Source organism: Myotis brandtii, unplaced genomic scaffold, assembly GCF_000412655.1.
Source record: "Myotis brandtii unplaced genomic scaffold, ASM41265v1 scaffold43, whole genome shotgun sequence".
Taxonomy (NCBI): Eukaryota; Metazoa; Chordata; class Mammalia; order Chiroptera; family Vespertilionidae; genus Myotis; species Myotis brandtii.
Window position 1 is genome coordinate 3,464,741 of NW_005366455.1, and position 23,686 is coordinate 3,488,426.

Below are 23,686 nucleotides of genomic sequence, written 5' to 3' on the forward strand. Positions count from 1 at the left end.
GTCTGGTAAGATCAGCAAAATCTGAATTGTTCAGGTGTGATGTACAAACAATTGATATCTCTGAAGACAACCCTTCTGAAATGTACTCTAATACCCATTTTTCAAAGGCTTAATGACTTATGTTGCATGTTCCATTAATGTTTGCCCAGATGTCTGAGACCCAAGATGGAGGGCAAAGATTAGGGTGCAGTAGATGATGACAAAGATTCCTTGTCCTCTTTAAAACAGCAAACATCTGCTCCCCTCCAAGTTGGTATACAAGTCCAACAGGGAGTAAATATGAGAGCAATTAAAATGAACTACTGTGCATTAGTGTGGTTTGATTTATGTGAACAACTTCTGTGGGAGAGGGTGTGGTGGACTAATAGGAATGGAATGGCTGTGGTTGGGGTAACCCAAATATAACGATATATTTAGATCATCCTTGGCCGTGTTCTTCTGCTCTAAACTATCTCAGTAAAGATACTAGTAAATTCAATAATTGGAGTTAGGCATGGGCTTACCCAGTGAAGGTCATAATCAGATGGCCTTGCTCTTCCTTCGTCGTCCTCATATAATGTGAAACCTTCCCTCCGAGCCTGATAATACTCCTTCCGCAACTTCTGGATGCGATCAGCACCTCCACTCATGGGATAGCCACTACAGAACACAAACAAACACGGTCACACAGTGCATGTCACCCTGGAAACTCACTTTTTGATCTTCTTGTTAAAGGAGCTGACATCTGCATTTGGAAGATTCAATAATGTCAGTCAAATATGCTAGAAAAACTGTGAAATCAGTAATAACAATGAACAAAAACCAGTCCTGACATGCATACCTTTAGCTTCAAGGGTCAGAACATCTGACTTGAGCTTAGTAAGTGCCTTTTGAGTGTGAAGGTAAGAAAAGGTCCTGACCTTTAGAGCAATTAAAAGAGCCATCACATTTTTCTTATAGTCACACCCACAAAACTTGGTTACATTTTCATGTGGGTATCTCATTTTCTCAACTAACTATTGCCTATTTGAGACCAGGTGCTTGACCTGAAGATTGGATGTGACACAGAGTTGGCATGTGCCAGTGTTCAATTCAATGAGACTCATGCATTTTTAGAGTGTGGGTGGGTGAGGTACATGTACATGTCAATGTGTAAGCCATGCCAAAAAGTAAAAAAGAAAAAGAGAAAGCGGGTGATAGTAGAACGTGTCCACTTGTTTAATAGTCCAAGGTTCTCTCTCTACTTTACCACTTCTTCCTCTCAGGAATTATAGATTCTCCAGTGACCCATCCACTAAACCCCAAACTGGTCAGCCAGTGGCTCCATTTTAGCTAGTATTTGTCTCCCTCATTTCAATAGAACCAACATCATGAGATACAATTCAGGGCTAGGAAACAAGAAAGGAATGATAGGCAGAACTCACAGTTGTTCAACTTCTTTGGTTCATCTGAGGTATAACTGAGAGCCCTATTGTGTCAGACCTTAAGTTAAGATCTGGGAAAGTAAAAATGGACAATTCACAGTCCTTGTCTGCAAAAAGCTCACAGTCTGGGAGTTAGGGGACAGATAGTGATAAAGACTACAACCCACTATGACAGGTGCTATAACAGAGTCTGCACAGTGAGGAAGCAGACTGCTTAGTAAACTTAGACAAGGTACTCAACAGTTGGGGGAGATGAGGAAACTCTGGACAGAGGAAAGGGCAGTGTAAAGGACAGAAATGAGAAAGCATCTTGCTTTGGGGAATGCAAGTAAGTTATTTGGGGCAAGCAGCGGTCTCAGCTTCATTTGTCCTGCCACATGCACATATCAGGTGGCATATGCTCTCTTTCCTCACTTATTGAGGAAGCACAGTAGAAGAAACGTGCGTGTGTTGGTGATCTGGGACATTTTGAATTTACTTTAGTGACAAAAGCATATCCCTTGCAAAATTTAGTATTTTAACTCAATTTGTAACAACAACCATAATGATACTCGTATTTCATGAGTCTGTAAGAATCACTGCCCTAGTATACAGAGCATATGGGTGGAGCAGGAAAGAGAGACAGGTGTGACTGAGAAAGGTAAGTAGGGGCCCCATTGTGAAGAGCTTTACGTGCCCAAAACATCCCCCAATATTACAGTTGAGTTTTAAGTTTAAGTAAGATATAAAATAAAACCTCTGAAAGCAATAGAAAGAGGGAAACTACTATTTTGTTAAAACACTTAAAATTATACTAGTAAACTATAACAAGAAAATGATGATTAAACATCTTTTGGAGGAAAAATATTCTTCCCAAACTAGATTGTAAGTTAATTAAAAGCAGGACCACGTGTTGATATCTTCCAACCTCTCTACAAAATTAGTATCTGGTTCTAGGCTTTCTACGTACCCTATACACTGAGTAGCTGATGCCTTTGATTAAGAAATGACAAACCTATATATAAAAAAAAAAATTTATCGATTTGAGAGAGAGAAACATTGAAAAAAAAAAAAAGAAATGACAAACCTTTATAGATCACATACCTTTATATTTTTTCAATATGTATTTCAAAACTCTCAAATAATTCTGTTTCTATACCATGCTTTTCTTTTTTTTTTTTTAATAGAAGTTTTTCTTGAGCACTTGAAAAAAAGTTGGAAGGCCTGATATGCTTTTCCAAACTACAGAAAGCTCTCTGGAACAGCTTGCCTCACTCCTGAGTATGAGGAGCTATGATACCCGTATCCAATGTGCAGCGTCTGCTGATTACGTGAAAGCATGAGCAGCAGTCAAACTCACCAGATAAGTTTAGTCAACACAGTGCAAACATCACATACATAATCTATTATTTTACCCAGAGAAACTGAAGCACTGAATTCAAGCAGAAAGAGGTCATCGGTAATAAAGGAAAAAAAAAGAAACTGATTGAGGCATCATTTTAAAAAACACAAAACCCACCACTTTCCTACATTTGTGGTGGAGAAAGAAAACATACTCAGACTGTAAACTATTCTATATATCTATAAATACATAAATTTTAAAATATGGGTTCAATCAGATTTTAGTTCTCAAAGAGAGGGATTGGGGCAAGAATACAAAATCAGCTGTTTAGGATTCAGAAAATCTCTTATGGTTGACAGGAACATGACTATTTACCCAGAAAAGAAATCTGGCCTCAGAGAAAAAAAAATAGGAAAAAAAAGCCACTAGAAAGTCATGAACCATCTCAGTGCAAGACAAGCTGTCCCTTCTCCCTCCTGTGGATATTTTAAAGAAGATATGGACACCGTACACATCTGTCATAACCTGGAACTACATCTCAACATTGTCTCTTCTTTTTCTTTTCCTCTCCAACCCCCATTCTACTGTTAGTACCTGTATCATATTTTTTCCAAGTGGGTGGTTTATATAATAAAATTAGGAACAGCAAATTTTGGTTTCATTTTTTAGCTCTTCTCTGCAGATAATATACAAAAGCTCACCATCACATAAATAAAAGTGATATACACAGCTATTGTTATCAAAGCAGTTAATTGATTCCATTTTGTGTTAAGGATGCAGAAATGTGAAAATAAATATAAAAATACCATTGTCATAATAGCAACAATAATCATAATAGTTATAATTGATAGAAACTTACATAGTAAATATATTGATACAGACTTTTATTTACTCCATTTTCTGCCCAGAGCAGACATCACTAATCAATGACAGCATTCTTTCCCAGAGACCCTAGACATGATCTTAGGATCCTTCTGAGAACTTCAGAAAGCCACTACCAAGCTGCAAGAGCTGGCACTTGAGTTTATTTCCAATTCTTGTGTAACAGGTGCTGTAAATAGCTCAATATATCAAATAAAATGGAAAGGTGTTTTTTTTTAAATATATATATTTTTTATTGATTTCAGAGAGAAAGGGAGAGGGAGAGAAAGAGAGAGAAAAACACCAGTGATGGGAAAAAAATCATTGATTGGCTGTCTCCTGCATGCCCCACACTGGGGATTGAGCCTGCAACTGGGAATCAAACCATGACCTCCTGGTTCATAGGTTGATGCTCAACCACTGAGCCATGCCAGCTGGGCAAAAGGTAGGTTTTATTGTTCTGCTCAACAGAGATGAGGAATCATGGCTAATAGATGATGACCAAGGTTTGTCTGACTTCAAAAACTAATCTTCCCACCAACGTGTACTATCTCCAACCTAGGTCTTTTCCTTTATCTTATCTACTAGTGGCCCAATGCACGGAATTCGTGCAAGAGTAGGCCTTCCTTCCCCCGGCTGCCGGCACTGGCTTCCCTCTGGCAACTGGGACCCAGGCTTCTCTCTGGCCGCCAACAGGCGCCCAGGACCCATGCTTCCCTCATAGCCCCGGCTTTGTCCGGAAGGTCATCCAGAAGGACATCTGGTCTAATGAGCATATTATGCTTTTATTATTATAGATATCTTAGAGACTGGGTCTGCAAGCCACATACTAGCCCAGAATGAAAGTTAACCCTAGCCTTAAGAACTTACTTTCTGAGGACTCCTACTTTCCTTCCTTTATTACATGTTATCTGTTTATTTTTCTGGCTTTATGGGACTTAGCAGTAGTGATTCTAGAAAATATTTTGCCTAATAGCTTCAAAAGTGATGTCAGATTATGATGGAACTCAAATACTCTTGCAACCATATAACATCGGGCAAAGCATCAATAACCCCATCTCCACATTGCTAGATAAAAAATTTGCCTTTCTGTATTAATTGTTCACTGGATAAAGTTAGCCATTTTATAAAAAAGAAAGGCTCGTATTATAGCTGTATTTATATGTAGGTGATCAGGCCACTCCTATACTTTCAATGTGCTGAAATTTTATGTAAAATGAATTTAAACTGTGTAACAAAACAGATTTATATTGTAGTGATTTCTTGTAAATTATACTGGCTATACCATTATCTTTAAAGGCAGACATGTAGCCAGGCCGGTGTGGCTCAGTGGTTGAGTTTTGACCAATGAAACAGGAGGTTATGGTTGGATTCCCAGTCAGGGCACATGCCCAGGTTGCTGGCTCGATCCCCAGGGTGGGGCATGCAGGAGGCAACCGATTAGTGATTCTCTTTTATCACTGATGTTTCTAGCTCTCTCTTCCTCTCCTTTCCTCTCTGAAATCAATAAAAATATCTATATTTAAAAGCCTAAGTGACTGTTCAACTGTTCAACCAGTAGCTATGACGCACTCTGACCACTAGGGGTCAGATGCTCAACTCACAGACATGGAAACATGGAACAGACTGACGAATCTCAGAGGGAAAGGGGGAGGGGGGAGGGCGTGAAGAGATTAACCAAATATCTTATATGCATACTAGAGCACCAGTGCACGAATTTGTACACTGGTGGGGTCCCTCGGTCTGGCTTGTGGGGATTGGGCCGAAACTGGCAGTCCGACATTCCCTGAGGGGTCCCAGGTTGCGAGAGGGCACAGGCCAGGACGAGGGACCCCACCAGTGCACGAATCCATGCACTGGGCCTCTAGTATTTTAATAAAAGACAGACATGCAGTTACACAGGCTCTTCTTATAGCACTTGAGAGCTGGACAGAGTTTAGAGCTGTAATGGAGTTCATTAGCCATATCTTTTTCTTCATAGCCACCTAGAGTAATATGTGCCCATATGCAATGAATATCACAGTGAGGCATCATCTGCTCCTTCAAAATTTAATCTCATTCTTCCCAGTTCATAATGAACTCAATTGAAGTTCACTTTAAGACGCGTGTTCATTTGGGCTTGCCAGAGTCTCCTCCCATTACTGCTGCAGGCTGGAAAAGGGAAAGCAATATTTATTAAGTTCCTGTAACACCCTAAGTTTAATACTAATGCTTTACATACTTCATCTCACTTAACTCTCCATCACATTTGTGAGGACGACGCTGTTACTGACATTTCACAGGTGAGCACACGAGGCTCAGAGAAGTTGAGCAGCATGATTGCTGAGCAGTGGGCCAGCGGTTGGGTGACTGCAAACCCTGAGTCACTTCTACCATATCATGTTGCCTCGCCAGAAAGGCACTAAAACGCAGCAGGCATTTCTAGCAGCAGATCACAGGCGTGTCCAGGCAGAGGGAACTTAGCAGAGCACATTTATAGCCCTACCTTCTGATACACTTTTATCTGCACAGATCTGTGCCATAAAAATAGAAGTAAAAGTAGCCAAAGCAATAGAAAGACATGCAACAAAGTCCATATTCACTCAAGAATGATGTTGGAGCAACTGCAGACAGAGAGTTCTGGATAATTAATGTTACATCTTAACAGGCTTATGTGGAAAATGGGAATAAAACTGAATGGGGTGTGAAAGAGAATCCACATGGGACAAAGATCCCACAAGAAAGAGAGAGAAGTGCTGGATGGGGACCAGGACAGACTGGCAGCCAAGGCCACTCCCGGGAAAGTTCACCCCGACTGAATAAGGGGGAGCTGATCACTGACAATGAACCACTGTTGGGCTTGTGAATTAACTTGGGGTGATTTTGTGTGTATGCCTTAGTAGGCATGTATGTAAAGACGTGCACACTAACTGTGATTAAATGGCACGTGGTTAATTCCAATGAGCCGTGCTGTTTTCAGACCTGCAGCTCTGCGTCTGCAGAGGTGTTTGCCTTTGGTGAGGACAGCCCTCATTTGCAAGTACCAGCCTGGGGTCCAGAAAGGATGTGGTTACGAAATAGTCTTTGTAAAATGGAGCCTTCACAGGAGTATTCCTCCCTGGATGTGGCAATCCTTACGAAGTCACTGAACAAAACGATGTGAATTAGATGAGTACATGCCAACAATAATCAGAACAGGGAGTATTTGTAAGTTTGGGGTTGCATAGACTCTTTAATTTTGTATGAAGTTGCTGTAAAATGTTATTTTGAGGTTTATCACTAAATGTTTAATTATATAAATATGGTGTCAACCTTTCTGTATATAAAAGGGTGGGATTTTAAAGGTTTTCTTAAAAAGGGTTAAGCTTCTTGAAAGATATGGGGTGAAGAAAAACATTTCTGTAGCCTTTTAAGAATGCCAGGATGCCAATCTTTTCCTGTTTGTCCCCACTCCCCCACCCCTCGGGTTGTTGTTTTTTGTTTGTTTGTTTGTTTTTTGCATTCAAGGGCCTAAAAATTATCATTGTTATAAACTTCAATTTTAGTAGTACCATTGTTGCCTTAGAAAACAGGGCATTTTTTTTTTAAAGTGGGAACAGACTTCTCAAAGAACCTGTGTTCTGGGTCACTAACACTCCCGATAACACAAATGAAATATAATCTAAAATAAAATCTATATGCAATCTTATTTGACCAATTTTACTTTAAACTAGTTTCTGGAAAAGACTATTCCGTCGAAGACAGACAGTCATGGACACAACTGTTACTTATTTTCTGTTGGTGCTAAAGATCCCTGTCAAATAAAAGTCCCTAGAGATTCTTATAACTGCATTCAGGCTCATTAATTCAAAAGGCTTTTGAAGATTTACAGAAACTATAGCCCAAAAGCACTTACATTAATACTCTACAGATTTGCCTTTCATAGCAAAAATGCATTTATATAGTGGCCCATATACACTAAAGGAGCTTAAATAATAAACAATGGCTTTTAATGGGGCCTAATTCTATAGAATTCTTCAAGTGATACTTTAGTCCTGAAAAGCTCTAAAAATTATCCAGTGTAAAAATATTCAGTAAATATTATGATTATGTAAATTCCCTATCTTCTCCTGCTCCCAATTTGTTATAAAGAATACTTCTTTTTTGAAAGGTACATTGACAAGTAAGATTTTTCATGGCTTAGTCCATCCAGTGACATTTTGGGACCCACAACTGAGGACCCATGAATCACATCTGGGAATTTTTTTCTAATTTCTTCCCAAATTCATCATCACTATTTATCACTTTAAATTATTTTTGCTAAAATGTTTCCCCAAATAATAAGAATATGCCTTTCCTCATATGGACATTTAATGTCTATCAGATTTAAGTTATCTTGTTGATTAAATAATTCATTGAAATGAAGAGCCCTTTGCTTTCTTACTATGACTGCCTAAAAATTCCTCAATCAAGAGTAATAAGTTTAGAGAAAGAGAGAAGCATATTATTAACAGACAAAACAAACTGTCCACATCTAGACTCTGCCTTTATTTCCGGGGATACATTTGTCAATTATCTCTGACCTCTACTTCTTAGAAGGTGAAGGAACAATGCTTAGCCATTTAAAGAGAATATTTAATGTCACATAAAAAAAAGCTGGTGGCAGAACAGGAGAAAAAACAGTGCTCTATGCTAATGTGTAACTTTGAAAAGTATGTTTTTGTATAAATTACTAAGAATTCAACAAATCACTTCCTATGTCAGGATCATGTGGGGAAGTTGGAAAAAACCTGTGCAGAGAGATTGATAGGCAAGTAGGGTTAGAAGAGGAAGAGAAACCACAAAGCACAATGATGCATTCGCTCAGCCTGTAATCCCGAACACAGTTTTTCCTCCGGGCCATCCTGGTGCTGCCTGGGGCATGCTGACCTAGCAGCTACAACCTGACAGCGTGACTTAGCTTACCTGGGTGCCTGGCTTTGCCATGGCAACCTGAGTCTTGACCTTTCGTCTTTCTCAACATGTTGCCTGCTTTCGGCATCTGCTCTCTTGGAGATCTTTGTTTTGTTTTCTCCATCCCTAACTCGGTGAATTCAACTTTGACTCCTACAGCTTGCAGATTTTTCCTGGAAACCTTAACCCTGGACTGGACCTTGACCCCCAGCGAATCAAGCCTTAGTGGATATAAAGGCCCCTTCCCTGGCACTTTCGATTGCATAATGGCAAGCATTTCTACTCACACTACGAACCACGCTGCCATTTATTGTTGAAAGCAATCTCATTGATGCATGAAGGACAACTTTCTCCCATGTGATTGATTGTTGTGACTGTGAATCTCCCCAGATCAATGTCATCTCCTCTTCTGTTAAAAGGCATTGCTCTACCTTTGCTCTTTATCACTTGAGACAAAGCGAGGCCAATCTCTAAGCAGATCACCTCTAATCAGAACATCCTGCTTCTCTGTCTCCGTTTCCAGCAAAGGCAGAATTTCTTTGGAGTGATATTGACAGTGTTTTCACAATTCAACAACACACAACAGCTTCAACTCACCATTATTAGCCAGAAACACATAATTTCATTGTTCTGATACTGCACAGTGACCTCCTGGCTGTGTTCAAATTTCAGAAGCCAGTTTTGCCATTAGTCATAAAATATCCAGGTGAGTTATTCATATTTTGAATAGTATTCTAATACATTTCCTCCAACACAGCGCAGTATTCTTGAGCCTTAAATAATTTACACAAATACTGGACACATTTAGAGTTATGTATAAACATAGGATACATATTGTCTCGAGACATTTTGCCAATTTTATTAACAACAAAAAGTATGTGGAGGTCACAGAAAGAATTTATCAAGTGTTTCATGTGGTAACTTTTGTTGCTAAAAAAGATCTAAAAATCTAGTTGAAATGTTTACACTGGATGGTTGCAAAATTAGCCCTTCATTTCTCCTCTACATCTTTGCAAAACAAACATACATAGATGCAAAGAAAAATAGATTTGGATCAATTTGGAACTGTGCATTCACTGTGTCTTTCATTAAAGATGGTAAACAAACCATGCTCTCAATTATAATTCATGTAGTTACAGCTGTTCTTACATGGTTGAAATATAGTGACATTGCATCCCAACTGTTTAACTGATGCACCAAATATTTGAGTGTAGAGAAAAATGGGGATCTGTGTGTGTGTGTGTGTGTGTGTGTGTGTGCGGCAATTTAAGTTGTGTTAGTGTTCCCACCGGCCAGTCCATGTAATGAGCACATGGCCCTGGACATGAGCGCATTGGTTTCCCCGGGTTGGTGTCAGTTCCTAAGCACCTCTCATAATGTAACCTTGACATTGTGTTGGACTCAATTCCAATGTTTCAAGATATGCATTCCTTGTACAACATGGCCCCTTGCATGCAAGCCAACTCCTCCACCAGGGAACAGCCACCTGACACGGTGCTCAAGGACACAGTGTGGGGTGGATTTAGTGAGAGGCCAGGTAGGGTCCAAAACAGCCTTCACCTTAAGTGTTTTTCCAAGGTCTATTCCGACTATACACAATTTTTGTCTCACCTAATGACTTTAGAAACTAACCTTAAGACATGACTCTACATGAAACGTAAGGTTTTTCAAAGAGCTTTATGGTCCAAAATAAAATTAGCAAAATATTGATAAAAGGTAAATGGAAGAAACCTATAAAACCTTTAACTCTTATTCGCATTGTTGAGCTGAACAAAATATAGTTTAAGGAGAAATAAACTTTTATTACAACACACACACACACACACACACACACACACAAAGAAATTCTCACCAATAAGTGTAGGACTTGCAAGATGAAATTATCTTCTAGGCTTAAGTTAAACACAGCTTGAGGTTTAGAAATACATATCTGACATTTAGATGGGAATTAAACTTTCAGAGCCTATTCTGGGAAAAATAGGCCTTCGTGGCAGCAGGCCAGAAAACCTTGGGAATTTCCTGGGCTTCCATAAAATTCCCTCTTCCTCAGAGGAAATAAGAGATAAGCTCATCTTCTCCCAGAGGATCTCAGAATGCCATCAAAGGCCGCTGATTCCCAAGCTGCCACCTAGACCTTTCCTTTTAGACTGTAAGAAAATAGGACCTAATTGACTACAGAATTTTCAGGGAAAATAAGCAGATTCTATATGCTTTAGTGCATGCATACTTTTTTAAAAAAATGTTTTTATTTGGAGGATTATATCAGTCAGGATAGTCTATTGTATACTGTGGTAACTAAATGTCAGTAGATTAAAACAGTAATTTCTTAATTACATAACAAGGCTTATTTTTCCTCCCTTGGGAAAATAACAAAAGTGACAAAGGAAGAAAATATATAAAAGAACAAGGTTTTCAATTGAAAGAAGCTAAAAATTGTGATTAGGAGCTCAACACTAAATGTTTGGAGACAAAGCCTTGTAAATACATAAGATATGTAAACTAGTCCTTACCAACACATTAAAGGGATATATGGTAATAAACTACCCAAACACCCAGAAGGGACATATGGGTCACACAGATATGTGATTGTGGGGCCGATCTTAATGATCACATATATGGTGTTAAATCATACTATCTCATAAGCATAGAAGTCTACATGAAGTATTCTGAAATGATTAGCATAAAAGCAATTAAGAATATATCAAGATCATTTTTGATATTACCCAATTCCTTTCATTCCTTTTACACCTTTATGCTGAATACTGAGCTCTAGACATTTTAAATAAGGTTATAATAATTAGCCAATCCAAAGAGATTCTCAACTCCAAAGAGCCACCTAAAACGTTCACATATACTTAGGTCCCAAAGGATTCCAAATCCAAGAACATCCCACAGCGCTCATGTGCCTGGTGTAACGTGAGCTCTATACCCTGTCACCTCTCGCTGACCTTCTGACTCCAGGGATTTACGGGATAGAGACAGCTTGGAGTACCACCTCCTAGTGTGTTCCAGTTGTTTTGAAAAGACGTTCACATTCCTACAACTCTTGTCTAGGAGCATGCTTTTCAGAACAACTCAAAAACTAATACATTGATTGGTATCAAACTTAGATCAACTGCTTTCTTAAACATTTTCCAATAATCCTCTGCACGTTTTCAGATATGCAGATTGATTATTTATTCTTAAACATTACATGTCTATGGTCCTAATGGCACAAGGGGATTAAGACCCAGAACCGGACCCTCAGAGATTTCACAGTCACACGAGGGCCGTGGAGACAGTGCAGAATTACAGTGCAGTGTGGCAGTGATGATGAGGAAGTATCACGAGTATCATGACGTCCTGCAGTGGGTCAGGGGGAAGGTGATTGGTTGGCTTGAGGAGACCGGGAAGGGCCTCGAGGAGAGAGGAGAGGAGGCAGACGGAGGGTGACTGGGTACGCTCAGGTGGGAGGGACACCTGGAAAGAGTGGAAACATGGAAGGACATGGCAGGTATAGTGGGAGTGGCGCAGTGGGTGGGGAATGAAGCTGGTAGGACTTGGACAGCTCCACATGCCGGTCTTTCCCAAAAGGACGATGATGTGGGATCACTGAAGGATTTCAAATACGGCAGCACTATCATGAGAGCTCTTCTTTGCGGCAGGATAACCCTGGGAGACCCTGACTTCCTTTGACCCCACACATCATACCCTATGAAATGAACCTCTATGGATTTTCTTTGCATTGCTATTCAGTGGTTCCTTGAGTGCATGTAGAGTTCAAGAGACAAGGTTGACCATATCATTGGCCAAGGCCACCTCCTATTTCCATCTCCCTACTTGTTGGAGGCTGTGGTTGGAGGGTCACTTCAGTTCGAGGCAATGGGACACGGAGATTTCCCTTCAGCTTGGAAACAGAACATTTTCTATAGCCAGAGCCCTTGTTTAACCAGTAACATCAACTGGTGATGAAGCATGACGCATCGTTAATACAGTGATAAATTTCCCATTAGGAACAGGGCACAGGCTGCCAAATGGGAGGGCAAAAAGTTAAAAAAACAAAACAAAGCAAATGAAACCAACCCATTATGGGTTGACAAAGACTTTTATTGTCACTGGCACTTTCAGCGAAAGCAGTCACAGAACCTTAATTAATAAATAGCCATCGCCCCTCCAGGCGAGGGGAGGCCGTGCCTGCGTACCTGCCGGGGAGCAATTTGTAGCTGTCTGTGCTCTGAGAAGCGAACGAATACGTTGGTGGTGACGATCGTGGAAGAGGGGAATTAGGCTCTCTGCTGTCAACAATTGAACTCTATAAATAACCCCCCGTGAAAATGAATAAAACACATGCCTTTCTCAAGCTTTCAGTAGCCTCTCGACAGTGTGACAGTTGCTGGTTTTTTCAATAAACATGATGTCAATTATGCCTTTGATCCGCCATGGCAAAGTCACGTGCGGATTGAGGAAACGGAGCCTCTGTTTTTTGACACTTCATATAACAATGCTTTTCTGCTTTGTTTACATCATCCTGAGGCAAAGCAGCTGCCCGATCTGTAAGCTATACATTGCGCCAACGTTCTTCCCTCTCTCTTCCCCGGTTCCAACAGCTTTCCTAGCTGCAGCGTTTCTGTGAGCTCTCTCAGTTGTAGGCAGGAATGGGAGGTTTGGAAGAGCGCGAGAAATAGACGCTACGGATGATTTGGAAAACTCTCATTTAAACCAACAACTTTGGTTTCTTCCCCAACCAGTGTTTTCCTAGAGCTGTAAACAATCCCCCAATTAATGGACTGCCGTTTCACATTCTTTTCCTGGCCCAGCCGCTGGTTTGGTTAAGATACTAATGAGCAGAACACAGGCCAAAAGGCGGGCAGAACATAGAAAAACAGAGGAGCTACGAGGACTCACAGGGGGAAAAACAGTATTTGGATGGTTGAGAGTTAATGACCCAGGGAACATTGCCCCTAAAGGATTGACTGTGTTCCTAGAGAAATGCAGCTTTCCAGATTAAAAAGTAACAGGTATTCGTTTTCTCAGTGGATAGGTGGGAAACACAGTGTTATGTGGAACAGAGAGAATTAATGAGTAGGAACACGGCCAGCTAGACGGGACTTGTGGGTGACTATTTGTTTCCAGGATTGTGCTTTGTCATGAACTTAATTACTGTGCTTCCCACTAACAAATATTATTTTTTTCTCCCTATTTGCAGATATATTAAGTACAATCATTCAGATGCCATCGGTTCATCGTTTGTCAAAGAAACTTGTTCTTAGCAAGGAAGAAGGAAGACCACGTTGTATGGCCTTGCGTTACGTGTGCCTTCTACATCAAGATGGAAGGAGGAGGTGCTACGTTTTCTTTCAGATTGTTTCTATCCCACAAAATCATCTTCTATCCAAGTGCAAACAAGCTCACTAGCTAGAAGCCTTTTCCCCTCCCAAGTTCTATGTAAAATGTAAGCCACAGAGCTTAAATTAAATCACTAAAATTATTTCCTTCTATATTACGTTTTCATTTTTGAACTGAATGCTTACTGTATATCTAAGAAAACTTCTAAATGTATAATCTACCCCCTCCCCCCAAAAAAAATAAAGGTGGGAAGGGAATGATTTCCCTCTTCTTCAAAGAAGCTTTTTAATACTGGATCCAAAATATCTGGGGAATTGGAGGGAGAAAAAGGAGAGTGGGGAGGGAGGAGGAGCCAAAGAAAAGAGCTAATGGTCAAAATGCATCCTCATAATAAAATGAGCTTCTTAATGGATGCTCACTACAGGAATAACATTAATTCAGTATTAGGACTTTCACTAGAAAAATATGAACGTAATTTATCTTTTTAACTGTCAGCTGCATTTCTAAAGCTCTGAAGTCTGTAGCTTCCAGGGGCCTTTTGTCTTTCTGCCATGGCAGGGATATCTTGGACAGCTGTAAGAGCTTTCTAAGCGATCTTTCTCAAAATCCATTAGCTAATTCAAGGAACCTAATTAGAGCTGCCATTTTGATGGAGCGAACTGAATGCTCAGTACAAACTAGTAACACCATCGATGTTTATTAGAAATCGCAAAGCCCAAAGTGCTCCATTCCCTATGAATATTAATGGGAATACAGCAAACAAAATATTTATTAAAACATAGGCTTAATACCATGAAAGTTTATAGACAGACATTGAAAGGGAGAGAGAGGCAGCCACTTGAATTTGAAGACATGTGCCCATGGACACACAATAAACCAAGATTGATATTTAAGCAGCATGTCATTATTCGTTGCATGGCCCTCCCATTTGTCTCCCTGGGTTTTGCACCCTGGAATTCAGCAGCTCACAGCTGGGAAGACAGATGTAAGTCCAGAGAATTCTGAAGAAGGGGGCAGAGGTTGCTTTATTTTCTTTTTGCAAACAGCTGCTGAGTGCCACAAATTCTTGTCAGTGGAGAAGCAAGTCTTGCTTCTCTATAAAATCAGCAGCGTGATGATGTCAGTACTTTCTACCATCGTCTAAATCAGGGGTGGGGATCGTCTGGCCCAAGGGCCACATAAGGCCCACAAATCATTTCGTCTGGCCCTGCTAAGGCATTTGGGGTGAGATAATGAAATGTTTTACCAAATACCGCAGGCTAATTTTCAAGTTGATCATTTTGTACGGCCCGTGAATGATGTTATAAACTCCTCGTCAAAATAGGGGTGGGGATCGTCTGGCCCAAGGGCCACATAAGGCCCACAAATCATTTCGTCTGGCCCTGCTAAGGCATTTGGGGTGAGATAATGAAATGTTTTACCAAATACCGCAGGCTAATTTTCAAGTTGATCATTTTGTACGGCCCGTGAATGATGTTATAAACTCCCCACCTTTGGTCTAAAGGGAGGGGTGTCACCAAATTAATCCAAAGAGCTATTAGGCCACGTACCCACTGTGGCAGAGTTTCTGCCAGGGCATGGCCCTGACTCAGGTGGAGCCTAAAGCTTGAGGTAACCCTGCTGTTAGGCAGATGGGCCCCCACTACCCGCATCAGTACAGGAACAGACTCACACCCCCTTGCTGAGCCCCGAAGACTATTGCTCATAGTCCTCCCTCAGGAGCAATAAAAGGATCTCTGTGGACTGTGACTGTCCAGCAGCTCTTACTACTCGGTTAAGGTCAAGCTGTGGCCTCTTTTTCTCTCTTTTCCCCTTTTTACCAACTTTTGAAAGAATCGCTGTTGCCTCCTTTTGCCATTTGCCATCCTCTCTTTCGAGCTGATGGCGATCTGGTTTGCACCTCAGCACGGCTGGGCCTGCTCTCTGCGGCTCACCCAAACCCTCGCTCTGCAGGACTGGACACCGACAGCAACTTCCCTGCAGGTCTCTCCTCTTGGTTTCCTTCCTGCTTCCAATTTCATTGTCTGTTTTCCTCAATGTCCCTCCCACTGTTCTCTATGCAAGGCCTTCGCTAAAATTCTCTAACTGCTTGTTGTCTATATGCTCACTCTTGGGGATGCTGTTTACTCTGAGGGCTTTGGTGATCATATCCCTTGTCATGTTCACTTATGTACTTGTCCACCCGTTCAACAGATGATCCCTGGAGGGCCTCCTACAGGGCAAGTCCTCATCACAGCCCATCTACACGAAGATCTCCACCTCCACCAGGCACCTCGAGGAAGCCTCAGAGGGCCACGCCCAGTCCTTGCTCTTGTTTGCACCTGAAATGTACCAACATCTTACACTTGACTTATCCACAAACCATCTGCTCCCCTCTCCCTTAATAGCTACCTTCCCCACTATCTTTCTGGCTTTTTAATGGCTTCTCCCCACTCATCCAGGCTTGAAACAATGGTTGGCATTCAGAGCACAGACTCTGGAGCCAGACTGCCTGGGGTCAAACCCTGGTGCTGCCACCTCCCACTTCCCTGCCTTGGGGAAGCTATGCAACCTCTCTAATCTACAAAATGGGGGTAACAGAGTAAGACCCCAGAGGGTTGTTTTGAAGATTAAATGAGCTATTAAATTTAAAGTAGTTAGAATAGTGCCTGGCACAAGGTAAGATTCAATAAACAAGCTGCTACTATTGTCAATATTATCTTATTTTATGCTACTGTTGCCTTCCCTCATATGTTCTACATACAGTCGATTGTAATTAATGGCCTTTAGCAATGTGCCCTCCCATGTATTCCTCTTCCACGAGTCTAGTTCATATACTCATTGCACAGATCATAGGAACAGTTTGGCAACTAGTCTTTCCACCCCAACTCCATTCTAATTCATGGCCAGGTTAGCCAAAGCTCTGCTCACAGAATTCTCCTGCTCTAAAATCCTCTCTGTCTCTTCCCATGGCCTCCACCTCCAACCCCACTTATGGTCTCCCTGAACTTACCCTCAGCTTTCATCCACACCCCCTCCTCCAAGCCCTTGTCCACCCTGCCTCTTCTACCTGTAATTCTTTCCTCTTATTTTTAAACAATATAATTAAGATGTCATCAATCTTTAAGCACATCCACTGCCTTGTTATCACATGCAGATGAATTCTCAAGCCACTGTCCACACTTCATGTGGTCCGTGTTCACAGCATTGGCCCCTGCTTCCCTCTCCGCCACATCACGAACTATTCTCTATTGTGCTTAGCAGCTTCTTTCTTGTTTTTCCCTGGTTCATTGGACAACCCAAGCTTGACACAGCTCCAGGAGCAAGTGTTTCCAGGCACGCTCTCCCTTCTCTAGCCACCTCATCTGAATTCCCTTCAAGTCATGCCCGGTCCAGTCAGATTGCTTGTTTCCTTTGTAGCACGGATCACTCCATGAACACATCTTAATTATTTGTTCACTTATCTCCATCTGCCTACCTTCATAAGAATAGAATATGGGTGAGAGCAGGGACCTTCTATGTCCTGTTCACAGCTGTCTTTCTAGTGTCAGTGCCTGGCACATACCTAAAGGAATGACTCTCCACCTGCGAAATCCTTCAAGAGTCTTAGAGCAGTGGTTCTCAACCCTCTGGCCCTTTAAATACAGTTCATCATGTTGTGACCCAACCATAAAATTATTTTCATTGCTACTTCATAACTGTAATGTTGATACTGTTATGAATCGTAATGTAAATATCTGATATGCAGGATGGTCTTAGGCGACCCCTGTGAAAGGGTCGTTCGACCGCCAAAGGGGTGGCGACCCACAGGTTGAGAACAGCTGCTCTTAGAGTCATTCAGGAAGTATTTGCTGAGCAACTACTATTCACTAGAACTGTTCCTGAGAATTGAGGGGGAGTATAAGACACACAACCTTGTGGTCTTATGCTCTAGTGGGGGAGTGAGACAATACACAAACCAATGGAAAAAGATGTTAAGCAGTGGTAAGTGCCACCAGAATCTTAAAATATAATGTGGTGATAAAATAATGACTGGGTCGCTACTTTAGGTTGGGCAGTCAAGAAAGGCCTCTCTCTTTTATGTAAGCTAAAGTCTAAAATATAAGAAGAAACCATCCAGAAGCATCTTTATGAAGAGCATTTTAGAGAGAGAAAGAATATTTAAAGCCAAAGCCCTAAGGAGGGAATGAGTGTGATGAGCTAAAGGAACAGGAAGAAATGGTGTGGCTGGAGCTAAATGGTCATGGATGAAGTGGCAAGTGACGAGGTTAAGCAGACAGGCAACATTGAGATCCCACATGCTTTGTAGGACCAGGTAAGATCTTTGGATTTTACTCCAGGTGAAATGAGATGATGTTAGAAGATTTCAAGCCAGGAGGAAACATGATCTGATTTAACTAGAAGACAACTCCAACTTTTCTGGAGAAAAGAGACAGAGGTTGTTGCAGAAGAGCAAGTGAGAACTGAAAGTAGACTGGCCCTGGAGGTGGTCATGAAGATGGAGAGAAATAGATGAGTTCAGAAGCATTTTGTTCCAAGCACAGGCTATTCCATGAACCTTTCCTGGCAGAAAACAGTCTTTCCTGCTTTAGAATCCACATGGTACGTTGTACTTTCATTATTGCCCTTACTTTCCTCTTCCACCACTCATATGTTCTATACAGTTTAAATCTCTGTTTAATCCCCAGCCACCAGTAGATAAGAGATATGAAGAGTTCATTGTATCTTCTGTAGAACTTGGTCCAGTGCCCTCACCTAGGATTCATTCAATAAACACATTTTTGTGGGAGTTCAAAACAGGGAAGTGATTTAAGAAAGTGTGCAATGAGAAGTGGGAAGGAAAAGGGGGGAAACAGTGGTGCCCTGTAAGGGTGAGGAAGGGTCTGTGCATGGGCATAGCGGGGTATTTATGGGCGAGGGTATGGGGCCAAACCACTTGGCAATACCTTAAGCTGCTTCCACCTAGAGAATGCTTTCCTTTTTGTATTTCTCCTTCCCTGGCTCATGAGCCAAACACTCCGAGTAAATCCCTAATGGTTTTGTACAAGCTACTTTGCCATTCCTGGGTACTGCACAGATAGCTCACTCTTTAGGACATTTCGACATGTTTTTGACACTCTCTCCACTGCATCATGGTTTCATGGGCTTCTGTTTTCTGCCAGCAATTGCTGCAACATCCTGGTGCCATCCACTCCCATAAGAATTGTCTAGCCAAGCAGCGAAGCACTTGGCTTATTGATGTTCACGGAATAGATGTGTGCTGAAATGGTGTTATTAGAAACCTTTTCTATGCTATTTCATACTAAATATAGTATGCACGCTTCCAGGTGAAACCGTCTGGAAACTGAGCTAACACTTCAGAGAAGGTAGGCTGCCACCATTTGCTGACCTTTAGCTTCAAATTAAATTTAGCTCCTCATCCTCATTAGAATCGAACTGCCAAATAGCACTCTACTCTGATTAACAAAGTTTTCTAATAAGCATATCACTTTCTAGCACTCTGGCGAGGGAGCTGAAATCTTGAGCAGGGCTGAAAGGACTGCAGATGGAAATATTATGTTCCATGTCTGGTAAAATCAAAACATCTCCTTGTTGTTAAGTCAAGTCCAGCTCTGGGAGAAAGAGAATGGACTGTGAGGTTAGAAAGGAGATGCAGTCACTGCCTCTGAAGTTGGTCCAACAGAAGATTTCGGAAACCACGGAAACCATTCAACCCAATGCTGTGGGGCAGCCATTTTTAACTGGTGTGCCGCAAGATTTTCTAAAACCTGTAACACCTGACTATTTAGTCAGGGGCGCTGACCTCTTTTCCCAAGCATGTCAAACTCTCGGCCCATGGGCCGCATGCCTCGTTCATTTGGCCTGTGTTAGCCTTTGAGTTTGACATGCTTGCCTTAGATTGTCAAATAAAAAATGACAACAGCCAACACAACAACAACAGTCATCCAGTGTGAATGAATGAAAATTATATCTAATTTTTTTTTGTCAAATCAGCAAAAAATATATGTTTCAGTGTGCCACAGAATTTTAGTAATTAGTTATGCGTGCCATGAGATGAAAAAGGTTGAGAATCGTGCTCTAAGTTCATTTAGAATCCAACAACCCCCTTTCAGAAATGCTCCAATTCATGTTTTCAGGAGAAACTGATTAGATCTAGCAAAGGGACTTAGGGACCAGGAAAAAGGGCATAAGGGTAGGGTTGTTGTCTCCCCCACTCCCCTCAGGGTAACTGGGAAGCCCTTAGTACCCACCCATTGCCTCCAGGCTGGTGCCAGAAACCCAACCTTAGTTTTACTCCAAGGCTTTGATCTCCATTAACATACAGATGGTGCTAGACATCTGTCTCCTTTTGTATAAAATGAAGCCCTGATGTAGGACTTCATCCTAAACTCTGCAAACATTTGCAGAGTCCCATTCACCTGGATGGGACTTTAATGCTGGTGGACAAGGTTTGATACCCGGAAGGAAGGTTGCAGAACCTTGGTGACCGAGTGGGGGGTGGGGTGCGGTGGAATGGGGGTTCCTTGCTCCACATCCCCCTCCAAGCGCAGCCCTGGGCTGGGATATTCCTGGCGCTGAAGAGCAGCCTTGGATGGACAGCAGGAATGTACTGAGCGCCTGCCGCCCAGAGAGCTGCCCTTTGTGTGAGGTTTCAAGAAGGAAATTAGGAAATTTCCCTCAAAGAAACCCAAAGCGTTTCTCATGCACATAGTCTCCCTGTCCACCTGCTGCACGAACACTCAGCTCCTGGCAAACGCACTCCTAGGTGAACGGCTGTAACTGGAGGTGACAGGTGGATACTGTTTCCCACAGTGTGGTGCTCAAGTCTTAGGGACCATGAAAACTGAACTCCTTCCTCTGACCTCCCTACACAGAGCAAGAAAGAGTCTAAAATCATGTGCTTTTCAAAGTGCTTTTACTGAGCAAGAGTCGGACAACAAAAGAAGAAGTCTGTTTACCTCTAGAATGCTTTTCAGCTATAGCCGCTTTATGGCTTTTGTTAAAACCAACGCCTCCAGCTTCTTCACTGGAGACGTTCAGACATATTCCACCTCTGCACACCCTGGGGCACGTGAGCAGTAACAGAGGATGCATACAGTTGAGGTATGACTCAAATTTTGTGGGAGACAGCGGCTGCAATGGCGAAGGGAGTGAGCCCATAAAAAATTCAGGAGTAATGTTTCCATACACACCCTCTCCTCTGTACCAAAGAGGATAGCCACAGAGTTGCTGTAAAAATATACAAGCCAGACTCAGAGTCGGTGCGCTTATCCGCTCATAAAATATTTCAGATAACTAATTAGGTAATAACTGGAAGCGTATTCCTTGTTGGATAAAGGGGGAAGTGCAGCTAAAGTGCAAAAGCAAATGTCTGCAGAGTTGAGGGTGAAGTCCCACATCAGGGCTTCATGGTGAGGCTCGATCCCTGCAATTTGACAAATGAAGGACCAGATATCCAGTTACTGTCATTGGAAGTGAATCTTCATATAACCAACTTGGAATCTGCCCACAAATAAGAAGAAAACTGAAAACACTATTGTCAGGGACAAGCAACAGATGTTTTCATTACACCAGTGGCATACACAGGCAAAAGTCTGTATTTTTTAGGGAAAAACCCCGTTAATGCTATAACCACAATAGAGCATGAATCAAAGGGCACGATTTGGAGCTGACCCTTCCCGCTAATAAGTTTGATAAATGATGCCTAAGGCTTATAAGGAGGTAAAAATGGTGCATGTGGGATTCCAAATCAAAACTCTACTTTCAAAGTCTTTTGCACACTCTACCTCCAATAAGAGGATAAATGCAAATTTTATTCATAATAAAGAAAAAGAAAAAAAGACCCTGGGCAGATGATCCAGCCCAGGAATAACCATGCTCTGCAGGTAAAACGTTTTCTTTTTTTTTTAGAAAATATATTTGTGTTGATTTCAGAGTGGAAGGGAGAGAGAGAGAGAGAGAGAGAGAAACATCAATGATGAGAGAGAATCATTGATCGGCTGCCTCCTGCACGCCCCTCACTGGGATTCAAATATATATTTAATATTAAAATTCAAGCCCACAACCAGGCACACGGGAATCGAGCAGTGGCCTCCTAGATCATAGGTCAACGCTCAACCACTGAGCCATGCTGGCCGGGCCAGATAAAACGTTTTCAAACCAGACAGAGGCCCAGTAGCTGTGGCATCAGCACTTCCACTGCACACGCACTGCTGTAGTTCAGTGCTTAGAAGAGTTACGGGCAACTCAGAAATTCATGGATTTAGGGTCGTGATCAAAAACAAATGGAGCGAGAAGCCTACTTAACATGGTTCTCACTGGTGATTCTTTTAAGAAAAAAAAATGTTAAAGGAAACGTCACCATTCTACCTAATGCATTTGTTAGAAAAATGTTAAATTAAGTCATCTGCAGTCAAAATGAACAAATTGGAGGTCTGCCTCGGTGCACCGGTGCCTCGCCCGACATGCGTTCCAACGACGCGTGGTCTGGCTAAAGAGATAGCTAATTGCCGATTGTTCCCGCCGCCGCTTGTCCATTAGGAGAAATCCGGCGTGTGGACACTGAACTCTCCCAGACAAAGAGCCGCATTAATTTTGTACGTGGAGGGCGCTTAATAAATCGGACACCGTCTGGTGGTTTTCTTCCTCCGAGCCCACTTGACAGCCACTGTGATTACAAGTTTCAGAGCATCTATTTTCCTGTGTAAAATTAACAGCAATAAAACAAGCTAAATGGAATATGACCCAGTCACAGAGCCCGTCCTATCACGGAGCTGCAAAACAAATCCTGAAAGCAGATTAGAGAGGATTCGTGGCATACACATCAATTCACCGCGCGGCTCTGAATCCGGGGCGTTCATTTAATATCAACACAAACATGATGCCCCTTATTTGCAGAAGCAAGCGGTATGCCTGTCACCACGGAGCAGCCCTGTGTGGTCGGTCGGGGCTTCGCACAGTAAATGCCCAGGACTTTTTCTTTCTCAGGCTGACATTTGTATCAAATCAAGCAAGTTCTTCATACTTTTTCTTTTCTAATGGATCTCCCCAACCCCCCACGTGTGTTTGCAAGGGGGAAGAAAAGCAAAGGGCAGCAAAACCAGCTTTAAGTGCTTGGCAAATGATCTTCCGGAGTCTGGACCTCATAAATCCTACAAAATGTGATATTTCAACAATAGGCTGGCAAAGCTTTTCTCTCTGCAATGATGAAGCCTGGCTTCAGGATTTATAGTTTCATCTCAGAAATGGACTATAAAGAGAGACTGACTTAGCTGTCTATCAACTACGCCTGACAATAGCAAATAAGGTGGGAGCCTTCAATGTCAAATATATATTTAATATTAAAATTCTCAGATTAGACATTGCAAAGGGGTTTCCTCTGCAGCACAGGCTGACGGGAGTGGTGATGGATGGAGCCGGGGTTGTCATAGCAATGTCCAGACCCTGGCGTGACATTTCTTTCATTATCCGCTATGAGGGTCTTATTTTTCTAATACTGCCTCTTTTAAAAGGGACGCTGTTCTGTTAGGGGTAAGGGTGAGTCGATGAAAATAAGATCCAAATAGATGTGGCCTGGTTCAGCGTGTAAAAGAGCCAGGTGTGTAATCTTTCATTTGTGTCAAGATAGGTATGAAAACCTGCATCCAAATACGTCTTGATAAACCCAATAGACTTCTTTTTTTTTTTTTTTGAGGGAGGAAATAGATTGACTCAGATAACTATTCCTGCTGGTAATGGAACAGGGCTGAGGCAAAATGAAAACTTCTGATGGCAATTTGGAACAAGCATGAGCTTCCTTAAGAACATCTAACCTTACTAGGAAGCTAAGAAGTTTAAAGTGAAGTGATAAGGTACTATTTTTTTCCATCACGAAATTAGCAAAAAC

The 23,686-nt window shown here is 41.8% G+C and overlaps 1 protein-coding gene across 1 annotated transcript in view; it reads right to left on the reverse strand.

Annotated features, from left to right (window-relative positions):
* PARD3B (par-3 family cell polarity regulator beta) overlaps window positions 1–23,686 on the reverse strand; it is an 868,889-nt gene that overhangs the window by 101,620 nt on the left and 743,583 nt on the right. The window contains exon 21 of the mRNA XM_014546096.1: window positions 504–639. Within this exon, the coding sequence (XP_014401582.1) occupies window positions 504–639 (136 nt within the window). The remainder of the gene's footprint in view (window positions 1–503; window positions 640–23,686) is intronic.